The 19,393-nt window shown below is 32.4% G+C and overlaps 2 protein-coding genes across 2 annotated transcripts; one reads left to right on the top strand and one right to left on the bottom strand.

Annotated features, from left to right (window-relative positions):
• Positions 1–536: 536 nt before the first annotated feature.
• Positions 537–1,928, top strand: LOC120208626. Its single transcript, XM_039207853.1, has 2 exons — positions 537–805; positions 1,747–1,928. Exons 1-2 carry the CDS (start codon positions 556–558, stop codon positions 1,926–1,928), a joined length of 432 nt encoding a protein of 143 aa, XP_039063784.1. The 5' UTR covers positions 537–555.
• A 2,916-nt stretch (positions 1,929–4,844) lies between these two features.
• LOC120208662 (probable transcription factor At5g61620) lies at positions 4,845–5,731 on the bottom strand. Its single transcript, XM_039207885.1, has 3 exons — positions 5,415–5,731; positions 5,142–5,364; positions 4,845–5,078 (listed from the first exon to the last, which is right to left on the bottom strand). Exons 1-3 carry the CDS (start codon positions 5,729–5,731, stop codon positions 4,845–4,847), a joined length of 774 nt encoding a protein of 257 aa, XP_039063816.1.
• Positions 5,732–19,393: the final 13,662 nt, after the last annotated feature.

The following is a 19,393-nucleotide window of genomic DNA, read 5'->3' on the forward strand; positions in this document are numbered from 1 at the left end:
TCCCCTATTTCAGCGCCCATAATTTTCTTTTTACCAGAGGGGTGGAAAATAAATCTATGTAATTAAAGTAAATTAAAATAATTTTAATCCTCTAATCGGATGGTGACATGTGTCATGCATGACACTTAGCACTAGTGACATATGGCACGATTTGATTCGAATATTAAATTTATTTTAACTTATTAAAATTATGATCAAATTGATAGAATATGTAAATGACAGTGACCAAATGTGTAATTATATTAAGTTTTTTAACTGTCATGTCAATTTCTCTATTAAATGTTAACGAAAAGTGACTTGATTGAATGCATTTAAATAGTTTGCTGATTTGATGGACAAAATTTTAAAAATTTTGATCAAAATGAAAATTGACAATAATTAGGTGGTCAATTTACCCAAATATATATTGATTTTTATAATAATAAACTATTGACAAAGTCTAGATACGCGAGCAATAAGGCAAAATAGTCGGATAAGAATGAGAAAGTTGAATTGAATTGCTACAAAAACATGTTAATATGAAAGAAAGAACATTGTTGTGATATAGGAGAGTCGATGTATAGATCATCGAGCTGGAGCAGAATTACGGATGGGTATTATCCGTCGCCCAAGGCGGGGAATATTACGGGGATGAAAATGTCATCGTCGATGGACGACAATAATGAACTCCCCGTTTATGATCCCAACGTAGAGATGGCTAATAAGAAAGACAGGTCAAGGGCTAAGTTCGCTGAGAATGCTGTCCATATAATCCCTTTGGTGCTGCTTCTTTGTGCCTTGATCCTCTGGTTCTTTTCCAATCCAGGTAGGGTCGTTTACAACGTTTAACGAACCGTTCGGTTGAAAGTTTGTTTGTTTAATTATTAAACGAATAAATATGAATAAGATTTTTTTATTCATTTAATTAAATAAACGAACATAAACAAAGTGTTCGTTAGTTTAAATACTTTGGTTAATGTTCTGTAATCCATTCGTTTATGTTTATTTCTTTATGTTTATTCTTTTATGTTCGTTCTTTTATGTTCAACCGCAGAACACAATGAAGACTACTCAGGCCATGCCCCCAAATTTTTTTTGTTGAAAAGTCATACTTTAGACCTTTAAATTTTCAAAATATTTAATTTGTCCCTCCATAATTTTTTTTAGAAATTCATATAAATCTTTAAAAAAATTAAATATTCTTAATTAAAATCTCTCCCATAATTTTTAAAAATTATCATTAAGCCTCTCAAATTTTCAAAAAATTTGGTTAGACTATTTTTAAAAATATATATATAAATTGAACCCTTCAAAATTTTTGAAAAAATTAATGTAAACCTATACATTTTTTAAAGTTTTAAGTTGTCCCCCCAAACTCAATCACCAAGTTCCACTACTGTTTATGTTCATTTATATTCATCTCAATCTTCTGAATCGTTTAAAATATAAAGATTTAATAAATGTTAACCTTAAACCCATTAATATTTTAAAGCCAAATAATTTTAAACTCAATTAATGTTCGTTTACGTTTGTTCGTTTGTGTTCATTCGTTCGTTTATCATTTTAACTAACGAACACAAATAAGCTTCATTCTTTAACGAACGAACATGAACAATAAATTTTATTCATTTAGTTATTCGTGTTCGTTCATTTGTACAGTTAAAGTTAAACGAACGAATATGAACATACCCTCATTCATATTCGTTCGGTTCATTTACATGCCTAGTTGTCATCAATAATATCCTATATGTCCCTTCCCTTATGCAGACGTGGATGTGGGTACCAAAGTTGAGACAGTAGCAGAAAAACTCGATGGATTGACAATAGAAGGAGACATAGATCACGACAGTGATGGAACTCAAACCGGGTTTTTGCCTATGGCGGAACCCAAACATAAGAATCATTCAAGGAAACTGCACATGTTCCTTAATCCCCAATTCATTGATTAATTCAACACTTTTCTTGTTTATACGTATGGTAATTGGAACGCCATGATTATTTCCTTATTTTTGATACTTTCATCAATATTCTATTTTACTACTTTGTGGATATGAGAATGTGATTGGATTATCACTTGAGAGTTGAATCGAGTTATACAATAATTATAAATTGATCTTTTTAGATAAATTATTAATTACCGAGGCTTTTTCTTAGAGGTTAATAAACGATATATTTGATAGCGTAATATAAAAAAATAGGGCAAAGTACACAAATGGCCCTCTGATTATAGGATATTATTTTTTAGTTCATTGACTATTAAAAATTACAAAAATGGTCTCCAACTATAGTGAGTTGTTTTGTTGAGTCTTTCGACTATTAAAAGTTACAAAATTGTCACTCGATTATTCATTATGTTTTAAACTACTCATTTTTGTTAAAAAAAAATTAATGGCAGCCTGTGTTGGACGTTAACCTGCTAACTGAGATATGATAAAATATGATCTTATAATTTCAAACGACTATCATATCTTAGTCAACATGTTAACATTCAACTCAGACGACTGTTAATATTTCAATGGCAAATGACAAGTTTAGAACATAATGAATAGTTGGGTGATCATTTTTGTAACTTTTAATAGTCGAGGAACTCAACAAAGCAACTCCCTATAATTGAGGGACCATTTTGTAACTTTTAATAATTGAGGGACTTAACAAAGCAATATCCTATAGTTGAGGAAGTATTTGTGTATTGTACCCTAAAAATATGATAAATACATAATTTAATTTGATAGTATTAATGTATTCATATAATACAAGCTACTCAATAAAAGTTTATAAGTACACATTCCTTTTAAGAAAATAAAAAATCTGAAATTAATATCATAAGCACTAGGGGATTGATAAACAAAAAGAAGATGATTTTTTTCATGTGAATTTTTACATAATGTATATATATAAATGAAACTATAATTGTATATTTAAAATAATGTCATGTTAGTGATGACATCAAATCAAAGTGATTTTATTTCTTAAATATAAAAGTTGAGCAATTTTTTTTTTTTTTTTGCAATGACAACTTTTCATTTAAAAAACGATTCTTAGATAACTGAGTTAAGGAGGAGCTGAATTATAATGAAAATATCAATCCTATTACGTAGTCTGATGAATAAACAAATTCCTGCCTGGAAGCGACGTGACCTTACTGCCAGCATTCAGTAGGGTAAAAGTAGTTCAACTCGTTGTTGTTAGATTAAAATTTATAATCGTGAACATATATATATATATATTATATATATATATATATATATATATATATATATATATATATATATATATATATATATATATAATCAATTATTATAAAGTTATAAAGTATTAAAAGTATGATGAAAATAAAAATTTAGATATTATTAAAGTTATATTTATAATTTGATGAGGAATATAGTTATAAGTACAAATAATAATTGATTTCTAAATCAATTATGTAAAAAGGTTATAGTCCCTAAGAAATAGATTATCTCGTATTACTCTTATCTTGTCAGAGAGTTTTTACAACAAGAATAAACATATCTGCTTGGAATATCACAACTAAAAAAAGTATTTAAAGATTCTAACCTATCGATAATTCGCTTCTTCATCTAGTTTTCTATACTTGATAATTTAGATACTAATTGATTTTATGTTTATTATGATTCCATTTTAACAGCTGCTGCTTACGTCTTCATGAACTATTGACTTACAATAACACTGCATGTGTTCTCTAAATGGGCATTTGCGGATGAAATTGACCAGGTTTTTATGGCAATGGAAGCTCATATTAAAAACCGGCCGTACTACAGATTATTATTATTATTGAGACATTTATTTATTTCTTTTGATATTTCCTCCATTTTAATTTCCCATAATAATTGCAGTATTCATGAAATCAAATGTGAAAGATAAATACTTGAAATAATATGATAGTTAATTTGTAATTTTATTTTATATTTTGGGAGCATGACGAATCGTATAAATTTGTGTTTCGTACAAAGATATAAAGATAATGGATATGGATGAGTAAAACTCGACTCGATTAAAAAAATCAATTTTTTTTTATTTTGAGTTATTCGAGTCAACTCAAATTATCGATTCGGTTCTTGAGTTCGAGTCGATATGGAATTTGGAAATTTAGAGTTACTCGAAAAATAAAAAATTTGAATGACTATTTTAATAGTTTTACGATTTAGTTCATGATTTCCTTATTCATTCATTTCCTCATTCATTTTAAGCTCATTTTTTTACTAAATTTGAATCACATGTTCCTAAACCACCTAGACTATATATATATGCTTTCAATTCCTCTTTTTGATAACATTTTTTAATTTTTCAATTTAGTCCCTCAACTTTTCATGATTTTCTTATTTCTTTAATTCATCCTTCATTTTAAGTTCATTGTTTTACCAAATTTGATCCACATGCTCCTATACCATTATAAAATACCTATGTAACTTCAACTTATATTTTTTACTAGAAATATACTCTCTTTTTATTTAGTCCATTAACTTTGCATTTTACTCAATTTGATATTTTGACTACAATATTTGCAAATTCTTTCTTTCTAACAATTGTTTGACTATTTTATACTCTCATCAATACTTTACCGTCAAAATAAAAATATTAGAATCAATTTTTACCATAATACTATAAACAATTATAATAAAATTTGTATAGAAACTAAAATAACCCAACTCAAGTTTCTTAAACTCGACTAGACTTGAAAAATTTTCAAGTTAAGTTCGAGTTACAAAATACGATTCGTCAACTCGAATAACTTAAAATTTTTTACTCGACTCGATCGAATGTTCACCCTAGTTCTAATTGTGGTCGATCAGCTTGTTGAGGAAAAAATGAATAAATCAACATCACATAACCTTTTTTTTTCCTTTTCAAATCACCCTAATGGATGCATGAGATGGTAGACTTGTAGTATTTTTAGGTGATTGAGGGGGGCCGATCTTCAGCTCCAGAAGATCTTTTTCTGTTGATGGGGCAACTCGAAACATGGACCTTGGCGAAGGTATACCAGAGGGATGAGCTACATTTCCCGAGCCTTTAACCGGTCCTACATGCATCAATGGTAAAGACGCCATCAGCTTTGCTTCTGAAAACCTTGGGCCAGCCTGTTAATAATTAAAACATCAGGTATCTATCTCAGAGGAAAGGAAAATGAATGAATGGCATACCATGGGTGGTTGAAACCCCAGGCTCATATAATAATATGTAGAAAACCTGTGTTTCTTCTTGTCATTCACCGCTTGTCTGAGAAAATATTTCTGTGCATGGCTTGCAACTTGTGTTGGGGTCCTCGTTGTAACGAAATTCTTTGAAATCCCTCTCCAATCACCTTTCCCCTGCTTTCTCAAACCTTCCAAGAACATCCTATGCTCCTCCTCCGTCCATGGCTTCCTTGACCAAATCCCACATTTCAAAATCACAATTGTTAACAGATTCACCACGTTTCATAATGTAAAAATATACCTCTGGTTCTTTCATGGGAGGTTTTGTGTTTCTTAGAATGAATATGTCCATCGGAAAAGTAACCATCATCGGCAACGCGGTCGTTGTTTTCTGCATGAGATTGTAGATTTCCCATGCTAAAACTTTTCTTCATCGGATTTTCTTGCTTTTGATCCATACCACTTATATTAACACCGAAAATCTTCACACTCGTTCCTTTCCCGTTACAATTCCTCACATTCACGTGACAAGTTCTCGAATTATGACCATTATGTCCACAATGAGAACACTTTCTCCCTGCAGTTTCTTTCACCATAATCTCTCTTTCGATCCTTTTAAATTATTCTATTGAAACGCACAAATAACTTGTATATGGTTTATATACATATATAATATTGACAAGTGAAAAAAAGAAACCCTAAACCCAGTTCCTGTGTAAAACTGTCGAACATATCCGATTTTTCTTTTAGAATTTTCTTTTAGAATTTTCTTTAAAAGGTAGACATTTAACTTGATTTATCAATAACTTGGCTTTAAAAGCCTTTGTAAGCGTAAAGTACACAAATAGTGAGTGATGCTTCCGACTATTAAAAATTATAAAATGATCACCCGACTAATTAATATGTTTCAAACTCGTCATTTTCCTTAAAAAATTGACGACCTTCTGAGGTAGATGTTAACCTGTTGACTTAAATATGATAAAAATATGATCTCATAATCTCAAAAAACTATCATATCTCAGTCAATAGGTTAAAATACAACTCATATTGTTTTCAAATTCTTAACTGAAAATAATGAGGTTAGAACATACTAAATAGTCAGGTGACTATTTTATAACTTTTAATAGTCGGAGGACTCAACAAAGCATCACCTATAGTCAAGGGACTATTTGTGTACTTTACCCTTGTTAAAATTAGGTCTGTTCAATTTTTCAAATAATATTTGCTAAAAGCCCGGTATACGCCCCTTGATAAAGCTATAAATAACATTTAGCGTGTATTTTTAACGTTGTATAAAAATGGGTCAAAAATAATCCAAGTTCGGCGGTTACAATCAAGAGTAAATTAAATAACAGATAATTTTCCTCTCTCTTTTTTTTTTTACAGATTTTCATTGATTTTCCCTTTTAGCTCCCTTCAAAAATAAAAAGAAAAAAAATAAATTACTTGGCTTATATATTACGACTTAAGTGGTTTTATTATTATTTTTAAAAAATAATTTCTGATTTTTTTATATCCAGAAAGTGATAAACTGCTACAATGTTTATAAAATAACAACTAAAAAATTGAATATTTACAAGTAAATTAAGTTTTACAGAATTGTTAATAATAAAAAAAAACAACTTTTACAGAAGTTTACTAATTCGTCGATCTACTTTAATGGCGGGATTTGGTCCAATTCTCTAAACGGATAAAACCCCTAAAATTAATTAAAATTTAATTTTTATTTTGGTTAAACAAAACGATGACATGTACTATTATTTTATTTCATGGGCTGGGGCCGTTGTGGTTTTGTGTTGAGAGGAATTTGTAAGTTGGGTAAATTATAAATTTCATCACTAAATTTTATTCGCTCTCCTAATTTGTTCATTGAACTTTAAAGTTTTCAATTTTTTCACTTAGCTTAATAATTTGTTTTCTTTTTGTCATTATGTCGTTAAATAGTTAACGACGTTAAAATGATACTGTTTTAAAAAATAAAAGTTTCACCAAAAGGACGTCATTTTGTATTTATATAACAGTCCATTTATAATGTCGTTAGTGAGAAAACGACTTACTGTAGGGGCGAAACTTAGTGAAGACTAGTGGGGACCATGTCCCCTCCAAAATATTAAAAAATAATATATATATATATATATATTAAATTCGGGTAAATTACATATTTAGTACATAAATTATTATTTTTGTTCTATTTTGGTACTTAAACTTTATTTTTTTTAAATCATATATATCGTTTAGTTTAGATTTCAGTTTTGTACCCCACCGTTAAATATTTAATGGTATTGATGATGCGGAGTTATTTTCCCTTTTCCGAAATTCCAAACCCTAAATTATTAAGTTTAACATATTTAAAAAACATCTTTAAAAAATACTTAAATATCATTTATTAAAAAGAATTAATTTATATTTCTATATTGTTGTTTTATTTTTAAATGAATAAAAATATATTTTCTTTTCTTATATCTCATTTCAAGATATAAAAAAAATTCTTTTTTTCCCTGTTTGGTTCTTCATTTCTTTGAATTGTTGATTTTCGTTGAGTTGAGGACATCAATCAAATTATCAAGTATTTCATTGCAATTGGAAGCAATTATTTTTAAATATTTTTTAATTCAATTTATAATTATGGGTTTATTTCAAATAATTTTAATTTATTATGTGTTCATGAATTTTCATCTCTAACAAAAAAAATTAAGACACATGTATATATATATATATATATATTAAAATGTCTATAAATATCTTAATTATATAAATATACATACAAAATTTATTGTTTAAATTTCTATATAATGTGAATTTATTACTAAACTAAATTAATATATTTTTATTGTTATATGTTACATGTTGTATGAGATCATGAACAAACAAAAAAATTAGATAAACTTTGTTTCTTCGAACTTTTATGTTAACTAATGAATTTTAAAGATTTATAAAATTTACTTTTATTATTTCGATATATAATTTACATGAAAAAAGTACAAAAAATATTTTAATTAATATATACATTTAAAAAAATGGCCCTCTCGCAAGATAATGTTGAGTTCCACCATAGTGACAAAAAAATTTAATGTATTAAATTCAGTGAGAAAATTAAAAACTTTTAAAATTAAGTAACAAACTAGAAGAAAGAATAAAGCTTAGTCATAAAATTTATAATTTACCCTTACAAGTTTGTAGTGGCGTAGAGTTTATGAGATGGGAAAGTGAAAGTGACAGCAACCGAGTAAAAGGGGTCGAGAGATAGCCACTTCAAGCAAAAACAATGGACTTCAATTCCCTAATATGCATTTCAAATTTAGTGGATCAAACCAACTTTCATCAATTTAATCAATACTAGGTAAGCTTTACAACTTCAAACACAAACTGTGATGGATTCAGTTTCAAGGCAAAATCAATACTGTTTCCGGAAAGAATTTGATGTTAGGATGCATCTTAACGAAAAAGGGTAAATTATAAATTTAGTCACTTAACTATATTCTCTCTCATATTTTACTCACTCAATTTTCACTTACTCAATTTATTGTTATTTTTATATTTTTCGGAGCCGTCTTTCGGCTAGACCCGGAATTGGGCTTCGACTTGAATAATTGGGTTAGAGTCGCCACCGATCATTTTAAAAAAATATTTAGGTTGATCGGACACCATCTTACCTGATCTGCGTTTTACCATAAATATGTCGGATTCGGGAGTCGGTTACGGTCAAAGAATGATTAGCACCCTTGAACCGCCCTTTCGGTACCAATTAATTTGTCGGTTGTCTTTAATTGCAAAAATTAAAATTAAAATTTAAATTTAAAAATTTGATTCGAATTACTTACCTTTGATCGATTGAAAATATCCCTCGAAAGTAAAAAATGTTATATTGTAGAAAAATAGAAAAAAATGAAAAAAGAAAAAAATATTAATATAATAATAATAACAAAATAAATATAATAGATAACAAAGATAAATAAAAGTTAGTAAAAAAGGAAATAATAATACAATAAAATAAATTTTAAAAAAAAATACACGTGGGTTACATGCAAATGGGGTGAATTCACGAGATAATGTTCTCGAACTTTTTTATTCACGAGATAATGCACATCCCAGATTAATTGTTGAAATGGGGTGAATTCTACAGTGATGGCCATAGGTCGCCATGCAATCCAGGCGATCTTGTAGGACGCCATGCAATCCGGGCGACATACGGGGTGACATACGAATACGAGCCATACAAGCCATATACGAGCCATACGAGCCAATGGAGAGGTCGCCATGCAGTCTGGGCGACCTTGTAGGTCGTCATGTAGTCCCGGCGACCATGTAGGTCGCCATGTAGTCCTAGCTCACGAGACCTCATGCATGCACATGCAGCCACAACTGAGATTCCTTCACGTGCTCCCCTCCTGCTCCCCGCTACATGCCTACAGCTATTGATGCATGCATGTGAACCATTTGAGCAGTGAATTATTGGTACAATTATTGAACCATTGCTGCGTGAAATCAGCTGCTATCATAGCTGCAATTGCACAATTATTGGTGAAATAATTGAGGCAGCCGGTGACACCTAAATTATATATGGGGTGTGCATTATCGTGAGAACATAAAAGAAAGAAAGAAAGAAAGGGAGAAGAGATTGCAGCCAGAGCTTGGTCGCCGAGATTGCAACCGAAGAAAGGAAGAAGAGACTGCAGCCGAGAAAGAAAGAAAGGGAGAAAGGAAAGTAAGAAGAAGAAAGGGAGATAAGGTAAAAATTTTTATATTTAAATTAGTTTATTATTATAAATGTTTAATTTGTTAGTTTAGGGTTTAGGGTAAAACAAAAAACAGTTAATTAGTTTGTTAGTTTAGGGTTATATGATTGTTAGTTTAAGTTATAGTATACATAAATTAAAAATTATTTAATTAGTATATGTTTGATAGTTATATAGTTAAAAAATAATTAATTAGTTTGTTTTGTTAATAGTTAGTTATATAAAAAATTATTTAATTAGTTTGTGTTAGTTAAATAGTTAAGTTATATTTGTTTGTTGAATTTATATTATATAAAAAATTAGTTAGTAAGTTTATTAGTAGTATATTATAATGAAAAAATAGTTTATTAGTTAGTTTTAGTTATATAAAAGAATATTTTATTAGTTGTTTAAGGGTTTAGCGTTTACGTTTAACTTATATTTTAAAAAGTTTAGTTTATTAGTTTATTAGTTTATTATATTATAAGTTATTATATTAAAGTTTAGTGTTGTAAATTAGTTAGTTAGTTTATATTAGATTATATTAAATGATTTTTTAAATATTGTTGTTTAATTTTTTTTACAGATTCATTCCAATGGCTGACCAAATTCCACTGTTGAGGCTTGACAATGAGCATATTTCAAGTCATTTGGGAATAATGGTGAATAAAATATTTGTTTAATGAATTATAATTAATAAATATTTGAATATTATTTTATGATTGTGATAATTTTTTTGAAATATTTAATTGTAGGAGGACGAGCAGCGAGTCCTTCGTCTTCGACTACATAAAGTGCCCAAGCCACACCCACTGATAGAATAAAATTTGCAAGAGGCTGGATTTTGGTATATAACATTTGTGCGAGATTACAAGTTGGTCCCAGGTTTGATCAGTGCGTTGATTGAACGTTGGAGACCAGAAACGCACACGTTTCATTTGCCGTGTGGCGAATGCACGATAACTTTGGAGGATGTGGCAATGCAACTCGGGGTCCAAACTAATGGGATGTCGGTGGTAATGTCACATGAGTTTAATAAGGTGGAACAACTTTGCAACTTGTTTCTTGGGAAAGTGCCCGTACCACCAGAGTGTAGAGGGTGGCGGGTGAGGTTGTCATGGTTGAAGAATGAATTTCAACTTCAACCAAATAGTACGGAGCACGAAATTATATATGCAACACGAGCATATATACTACAATTGATTGGGGGAATTTTGATGCATGATAAATCCGGTAGTTATGTTCACACTCAGTATCTTCTTTTTTTAACAAATTTTGAGAATTGTAGGCAATATAGCTGGGGTTCGGTGATATTGGTGTTCTTGTATCGTGAGATGTGCAAGGCGTCATTAGTCGTGAATGATAATAATACAGTATAAATCGGTGGATGTCTGTTGCTGCTACAATCATGGGCTTGGCATAGACTTCCGTTTTTGACACCGATTAGTCGGACTGCAGTTGACTTTCCACTTACCGGAAGGTAATATGAATCCTCTATTTTAATATAAAATATTAATTAAAAAAATATTTATTTTGATTAAAATTATTGAACAAAATGTCTCTATTTTTGTTTTGATTGATATACAGATGGAGGCATAAAATTGAAGGCACAGGGTTGGTGCACAACAACATTAAAGAGTTCAGGTTGAAGATCGACATTAAGGCCAAAAAGGAGGTATGCATAATCTGTATTTTTTAATTATTATTTAAATTAACTATATTATTTGATTTAAATCAATTTTATTGTTTTTGTAATTTTACAGTTTAATTGGAGACCATACATGAATGAAGAATTATTTGCGTTGATACCGCACGGTATTTTAGATGGGTTTCAATATTGGTGTACTGTTACACCATTGATCAATTTTGCTTTTGTTGAGATCCAATTTGGGGATAGAGTGCTGAGGCAATTCCACTTCCACCAACCTATTCCGCGGAGTCCATGGGATCATGACCTCCTCCAAAACTTAGATGGTCGTCGTCCAGTGAATTGGGTTGAGACGCATGACGACCTGCACATATTTGATGGTCGTCGTAAAGAAAGCGTTAATTGGGTTGAGAAGCATGCAACCTATATTAATGCTTGGAACAATAGGGCTTCATTCATGCCAACTCTTGACGCCATTCAAGACGACGACTTTAATTTTGAGACTTCGGCTTACCTTGCTTATTTTTTGGATAATGGAAAGCCATTCCTCACAACAATAGTAGAGAGGCGACAATTTTTGAGGTTTAAGAAAAGATTTGGTAAAGCTGAATACTCTCTACCGAGTGGGAGTGGGAGTTCATCTCTACAACCTGAAGTGGAAATGACCGATGTGGATAATAGCGCACCACAATCGTTGCATCACGCAGTTGATGATTCTACTGTCCCGGCATACATACCAGAGTTTGTGCAGCCTGAGGCACCCATCTATTCTCCTACGTTTTCGTCGACGTATGACTTTGAACACATGACAGTTCAAATACCCCCAATGAATGAGGGGGATGGGTACAATACTCCTGAGCCACAACGGCCACAACGTATCAGACGTCCGCCCCGACATTATCATTCAACAACACCCTGGCATCGACAACAATTGTAAACTCGTTTGCTATTTATTACAAATTATTTATTGAAATTAGACTAGTTTTTTTAACCTTAACAATGATTTTTAGTATCAAATCATTACTAGTATCAAATAATTAAATATTTAGTAAATCAACTATTTTAAATCATTAGTATCAAATAATTAAATATTAACAATAAATCCTTATTAATAATAATTAGTAAATCATTAGTATCAAATCATTAAATATTTAAAAATCATTAATAAATTCGACTATGTATAAATTTAAACTCAGTAATCCACACTTGTACACTCATTTGTTAGTATTCTATAATTATTAGTAATAATTATTAAATCATTAGTATTAAATCATTATTATAAATAATTATTATAAATAATTACTAAATAATAACTAAATAATTATTATAAAATCATTATTATAATGATTATTATCAAATCATTACTAAATCATCAAATCATTAAATATTTAAATCATTATTAAATCATTTTTATAATGATTATTACTAAATCATTATTATAATGATTATTATCAAATCATTACTATAATGATTATTATCAAATCATTACTAAATCATCAAATCATTAAATATTTAAATCATTATTAAATCATTTTTATAATGATTATTACTAAATCATTATTATAATGATTATTATCAAATCATTACTATAATGATTATTATCAAATCATTACTAAATCATCAAATCATTAAATATTTAAATCATTATTAAATAATTTTTATAATGATTAATAAATACATAGAAATACATATATGATTACTTATGATGAGGCCTATATCTTGGTAAATTAGGACAATTGTTTTTTGAATGGCCTTCACCCCTACATAATCCGCATCTCTTTGCTTGACCTCTCTCTATAGCATGGAAATCCATACTGGTATGAATTCTAGTGGACTCAGGTCGACCCTTTGGACTTCTGCGAAGCATTGGATTTGGTAGCCATTCATCATGATCCTTTTTGGGCCAATATGATTCATTCGGGATCTGTCTGAACACATAGCTGTAGACATTTAATATCCTACGTAGGTGGAAGCATTCATCAACATAAGTGTATGCGCTTACACCAGCATACATACATGCAGCGACTGCATGAGCACATGGATATTTCCATGCCTGAAAAAAACCACAATCACACCATTTATGTCGTAAATCAACTCTAAATGTTTGGTCTTCTCCTCCGACGTTACGACGTATGCACGACACGATAAAAGTATGACCACTCGGTCGAAATTATGAACAACCATTGATGTTGCCAATCGCTCATTTGCTTCCATTGATTCCACCACTGTAGGAGCCCAAGTTTTACCTCTATTTATGAGACTCTCAATTTCCTTGCCTTTGTCCGACCAAACTTTACCCAGTCTAAAGTACGTCTCTTTCACCACACTCGCTATTGGGAGATGGCGTGTACCTTTTAGTACCGAATTAATGGCCTCAACAAGGTTTGTGGTCATATGTCCGTATCTCCGACCTTCATCGTATGCTTGCGACCATTTTTCCCGCGGTATTTTTGAAGCCCACTTCCAAACACGCTGATCATCGTAAAATACCTTCAAATTCTCCAATCTCTTGTCAAAATTTGGTCGACGTAGTTCGTATCCTGTTCCATAATATATTGTGTTAAACCGTAATTAAAAAAACCACGTAAAAAATACACAAATATTGAAAATAAAACTTACCCATGCTGACTATCTCGCTACGAATATGTGCGTTATGAAACTGGTCGATACTATTCTTGCCAATATGACGGATACAAAATGTCGGATATGCATACGGAGGTATCCAACGACTTCCTGGTCGTTCAATTGCCGCCAAAATACCCGTTCCTCTATCAGATATCAAGCAAACTCCATCTTCACGAACGACATATTGACGTAGATTGGTCAGAAAGAAATCCCAAGCCTCTGTTGTCTCTCCCTCAACAATGGCGAATGCAATTGGGAAGATATTTCGCTCACCATCTTGAGCAACTGCCATCAAAAGTACATGCCTATATTGACCATACAACCACGTACCATCTACTTGGATCATACGTTTGCAAAATGGAAATCCTTCAATACATGCCTTGAATGCCCAAAATAGTCTATGAAATATTTTCTTCCCTGGCAGAAGTTGACCTTCTTCGTCATATGCGGGCATGGTTTGAGACTTCACTATAGTTCCTGGGATAAATCGCTTCATTGCTTGTAGCAAATGTGGTAGCTCATTGTACGATGTATCCCAATCTCTATACGTCAACTTCATTGCCTTCATTTTCGCATTCCACACCTTGCCATATTTTACTTGATATCCAAATTGGCTTCGAATAGATGCAGCTAACATTGAACAAGATATCCTTGGATCCTTTTCAACCATCGCCTTCACGTATTCACATATTACATCGGAGTCCAATAGTCGGTGGTCTTGTTCGATGGAGTTTCGCAAACATGTGTGCGAACCATTGTACCTCGTGATGACCCAAACATCGTGCCTTTGATTTTTCGACACTCTGATCTTCCACTTGCACTCTGGGCCATATTTTACACACTTTGCGTATAGGGTTTTCTGGTTGGACTCTGCAACATGGACATCAACATGGCATTTGATGCAGTACTCTTTAATCGCCAGCGTAGCTTCATTTTTTCCTCTGAATTGCACCCCAACTGAAAATTCACCAGAATTATCGAATGATTCAGTCATTTGGTACAGAGGTAAATGTGGCATGTCTGGGAATTCAGGTGCCCTCATTGCATCATAGTCTATCTCGTACATGTGAGGAGTAGCTTCATACGGTGTCGGAACTTCATCAATTGCACCTCCACCAAAAATATTTTCGTCGCCGCCCAAAACGGGTTCTTCAGTTTCTTCATCTTCGCTTGAATCATCATGAATTTCTCCCCATCGATTTTCAATGTCAATATCAACAACCAATTCCGGTATGTTTCTCGTCTCATACTCTGCTGCTGTAGATGTCCCCCCCGACTTCATTTACACTTTCCAATAGTGCCATAAAACTGTTCGGGAACCTGTATGTCGGCTCCTCAAACTGACTATATAAAGACATTTCAGATGGATTTTGAGCCACACCTCTTGATGACCCAGGAACATCACATATGTTACGCACATCAACAAATAATTCAATAACTGCTATATTGGTTGACTCATGTAATCCAACCATGGTTCCAATATCATCATCTTCTTCAAGTGGAACTGCAGCATATCTGACTGGGTTAGAGCATATCATAAACCTATACCTCAAACCATCAACTGCAGCTCGAATTTTTCTTTCTATCTTATGCTTCATTTCTATAAATGTGATGTCTTTTTTGAACATCATATTTTATTGGTTTTTCAGACTGAAAAACTACTCCGACCTCATTTTCCATAATCTGTCCATTATAATGGACAATCGTGAAAAAGTTGTTGCTCATTTTCTCTACAAATAAAAAAATAAATTAATTTAGATTAAAAAATTAGATAAGATAATTTCATAAATCATTAAATATAATATAATATACTATTATATTAATGATCAAATAAAATTTATTATTTAACTTGATTGATTGCTTACTAATAAACTTACTAACTAAGTTATCTCGCACAAATTAGTTTATATATTCTAATATAAACTTACTAACTAAGTAATTTACACATACACAACAACAAAAAATGGACAACAAAAAATAATAAATTACTCACGTCTTTATGCCTTCTTCCTTTACTTTCTTTTCCTGCCTTGTTTCTTTCTTCGAATCAATCTGTACGTGGGCAAATGTTGTGAAATAATGTCCTGTATGTGTAAACAAAATATTTATTTAAACAACAATAGCTCCCACAAATTAATTTTATATAATCTAATATATTATAATATACCTTAAACTAATAAACTATTTCTTTATTATAATATAACTTAGTTAAAATAACAAACTAATTAAGCACTAATTAATTTTTTTATAATATGACTTCAACTTCAACGAACAACCTAATATACGTTTAAAGACACTAACAAATTAATTAATATTTTTTATATTTAATAACTTAAACTAAGAAACAATTAACTAATTTTTTATATAATATAATATATAACTTAAACTAATAAACTAATATACTATAACTTAAACTAACAAACTAATAATTTATACTAACAAACTAATTAACTAGATTTTAGTTTTACCCGAAACTAACAAACTAATAATTTCATATAATAAACTAAATTAAACAATAAAAAAATTACCTCACGAACTATGTTTGAGCCTTTATCTTCTTTTATTCTTCTTCCTTTTCTTTCTCTCGGCAAAGTTTATATGTGCTTATGCTTCTGGTTCTGCTTGTGCTTCTACCCTAAACCCCATATCCTTTATATAAAGCAACTGAGCGTTGGACAGAGTCATTAAATTTGACTGTTGAAGCAAATAATATTAGCATTGCATCGTATAACTATTGAGCATTAAAAGGCTGCAATTGAACAATAATATTTGCTGCATTTGGCAGCTAAATTAACGCTGTAATAACGCAACTATGGATGCAACACATGCAGCTACGGATGCAAGAATCTATCAGCTATGGATGCAACGCATGCAGCTACGGATGCAGGAATCTCCTAACGCATGCAGCTACGGATGCAAGAATCTCTCATCTAGAATCTAGCTGCAACGGAGCTTGGTCGCCGAGACTCCATGGTGACCTACCTACCATGCCGTGACTCCATGGTGACCTACATTGTTCGACGTACATGGCCCATGCACAGTTCCCACGTCCCATGCACAGCTCCCACATGCATCCCACAACTCCCCCAAGCATGCTCCAATACTATTTGATTGCATGGCGACCTACACCTGCTCCTTTGCAAAACACCACACAGGTCGCTCGGATGCCATGGCGACCTCCAAGGTCGCCCGGATGCCATGGAGACCTCCAAGGTCGCCCGGATGCCATGGCGACCTCCAAGCTCGCCCGGATGCCACTGTAGAATTCACCCCATTTCAGCAATTAATCTGGGATGTGCATTATCTCGTGAATAAAAAAGTTCGAGAACATTATCTCGTGGATTCACCCCATGCAAATGGGTTAGCTATTAAAACATGGCCCCATTTATAATATATTTAAAGGCTAGTGGATTGTAAGCCCATCATATGTATGGAGGTATGGAATACCTTTCTGGACAAATTGGACAGAACGAACCTTGCACAGCTTAAACTTGCTGCGCTGAAATTTGAGCTGGGTGACATCCTGGTTTATGGGTTTCCCATACACAATACCTTTGGGTATTGGTCTCTTCCTACCACCCCATCTCACACGAACACGATAGATAACATAACCCTGCTTGGCTTTGTATCCCAAGCGACGAGCCTTGTCGGGTGGTTAACTCACACAATTACAGGATGTTGACGATACTCCCAGTCCCAGCACCTGACTCTCTGCAAGAACCTCATCACATCGAATTGCTTCCTCCTTCCTAGCTCTGACACGTACTTGTAAGCTCCCTCGAAAAGTTTCAGGTTCAATGGCTGCTTGAACTCTTTGACACACTTTTTCACAATCTTCTTGGACAATAGAGGGACTGTCATTTCTTCCTTGAACAAAGACTCGCCGCTGCTTGTGGAAAACCAACCAAGCTTCTCCTCAGACTCCATTATCCATCGGAGGGTTACCAGCTTCAAGTTCACAACAACTGCTTCCTCACGTACGAACCATTTTTGAAGTTGAGAATATAGTTTGGAGGTGGAAAAATGAAAGCTTTGAGGTAGACGATGAAAAGAGGTGGAAGCTTTCTGGTTTTACAGTGTGGTTACAGAAGTGTAACAATGATGAAGAGAGAAAATGAAGAGGGTGGAGTTGATCCAAGCAAGGCCCCATCCATCATTGGATTGCATTGAACTGCCATTTTTTCGCTTGTACCCCCTCCTGTTGTTGGCGGATAGAGTTGCATATAAAGAGTTCACATGGTTCTGGTGGACAACACGTTTATCCATGACCCGGGAATCACGGAACCACGAAGTCCTGCAAGCAACGATTCCCATGGAATCCGGACTAGGTTGCACAGTTCCAAGGCTTTTCCAAGGACATATCTTTTAATCAAAAAAGAAAGTGGGATAGTGGGGTTGTTGGGTAGTTTGTTGGAAATGGTCCCTGCAAAATAATAAAAAATTTAATAATAATAATAATAAAATATAATATAATATATTTTTTTTAAACCCGGACAAAAACGGGTGTCTACAACTGCTCCTCTTTGCACATTTTTGTGTTAACAAGAATAGGGAAAAGACGAAAAAAGACAATCAGTTTTTGTCTGGTGTTCTCAAATGTGATTGGGCTTCCCGGAATTGGGCCTTTGTCTTCTTCTCGATTTAAAGATTTCAGCTTGAAAATTCTTTCAGAAAGTTGTTTCTAACTGTCATCGAGCTGAATGAAATCAAACTCGTCAGTTTTTGGTTGGCAGATAGCCCTTCTTGACTTAAGCTATTCTGCAAATAATGTGCCTTGGAGCTGAGCGTAGTCGAACTTGAAGGTCTTTTGTTGGCAAATAGCCCTTCTTGTCTTGAGCTATGTTGTAAATGATATACCTTGGAGCTGAGTGTATTCGAACTCAAAGGTTTGGTGTTTCATGAGAAACATTTTCAAAGGTTTTTTTTTGTGTTTCAAGAGAAACTGTCTCAAGGGAGGCAAAATTTTGTTTCAAGAGAGACAAAACTTTGTTTTGAGCAAGCGAGACGACCCCTTGTTTCGAGAGAAACAATCTCAAAGGCGATCGATAATCTGCTTGTTCTTGAAGATGAATGTTGCTGGTGGGTATGATTCCCTTCGTCGTGAAGTTAAAACCGTAAATGGCCCATTCGTTGTGAAGTTGAGCCTTGAATTGGATATCCTTCGTCGTGAAGTTGAAATCCAAGTGAGTTGTATTGTTTCGAGTCCAATATCCTCCGCCGTGAAGTTGAAATTGGCTATGAAACTGGGAAGCCCCTTCGTCGTGAAGTTG

Source organism: Hibiscus syriacus, unplaced genomic scaffold, assembly GCF_006381635.1.
Source record: "Hibiscus syriacus cultivar Baekdansim isolate YM2019G1 unplaced genomic scaffold, ASM638163v2 tig00000541_pilon, whole genome shotgun sequence".
Taxonomy (NCBI): domain Eukaryota; kingdom Viridiplantae; phylum Streptophyta; class Magnoliopsida; order Malvales; family Malvaceae; genus Hibiscus; species Hibiscus syriacus.

Bases quoted from the DNA above. Each gene is read 5' to 3' on its own strand.
- LOC120208662 (XM_039207885.1), bottom strand. From the start codon at position 5,731: ATGGTGAAAGAAACTGCAGGGAGAAAGTGTTCTCATTGTGGACATAAT. The intron at 5,365-5,414 runs GTGGTGAATCTG...GATTTGGTCAAG, and splicing joins ATATTTTTACATTATGAAAC to GAAGCCATGGACGGAGGAGG. The intron at 5,079-5,141 runs GTATGCCATTCA...AATTATTAACAG, and splicing joins TGGGGTTTCAACCACCCATG to GCTGGCCCAAGGTTTTCAGA.
- LOC120208626 (XM_039207853.1), top strand. From the start codon at position 556: ATGTATAGATCATCGAGCTGGAGCAGAATTACGGATGGGTATTATCCG. The intron at 806-1,746 runs GTAGGGTCGTTT...TCCCTTATGCAG, and splicing joins CTGGTTCTTTTCCAATCCAG to ACGTGGATGTGGGTACCAAA.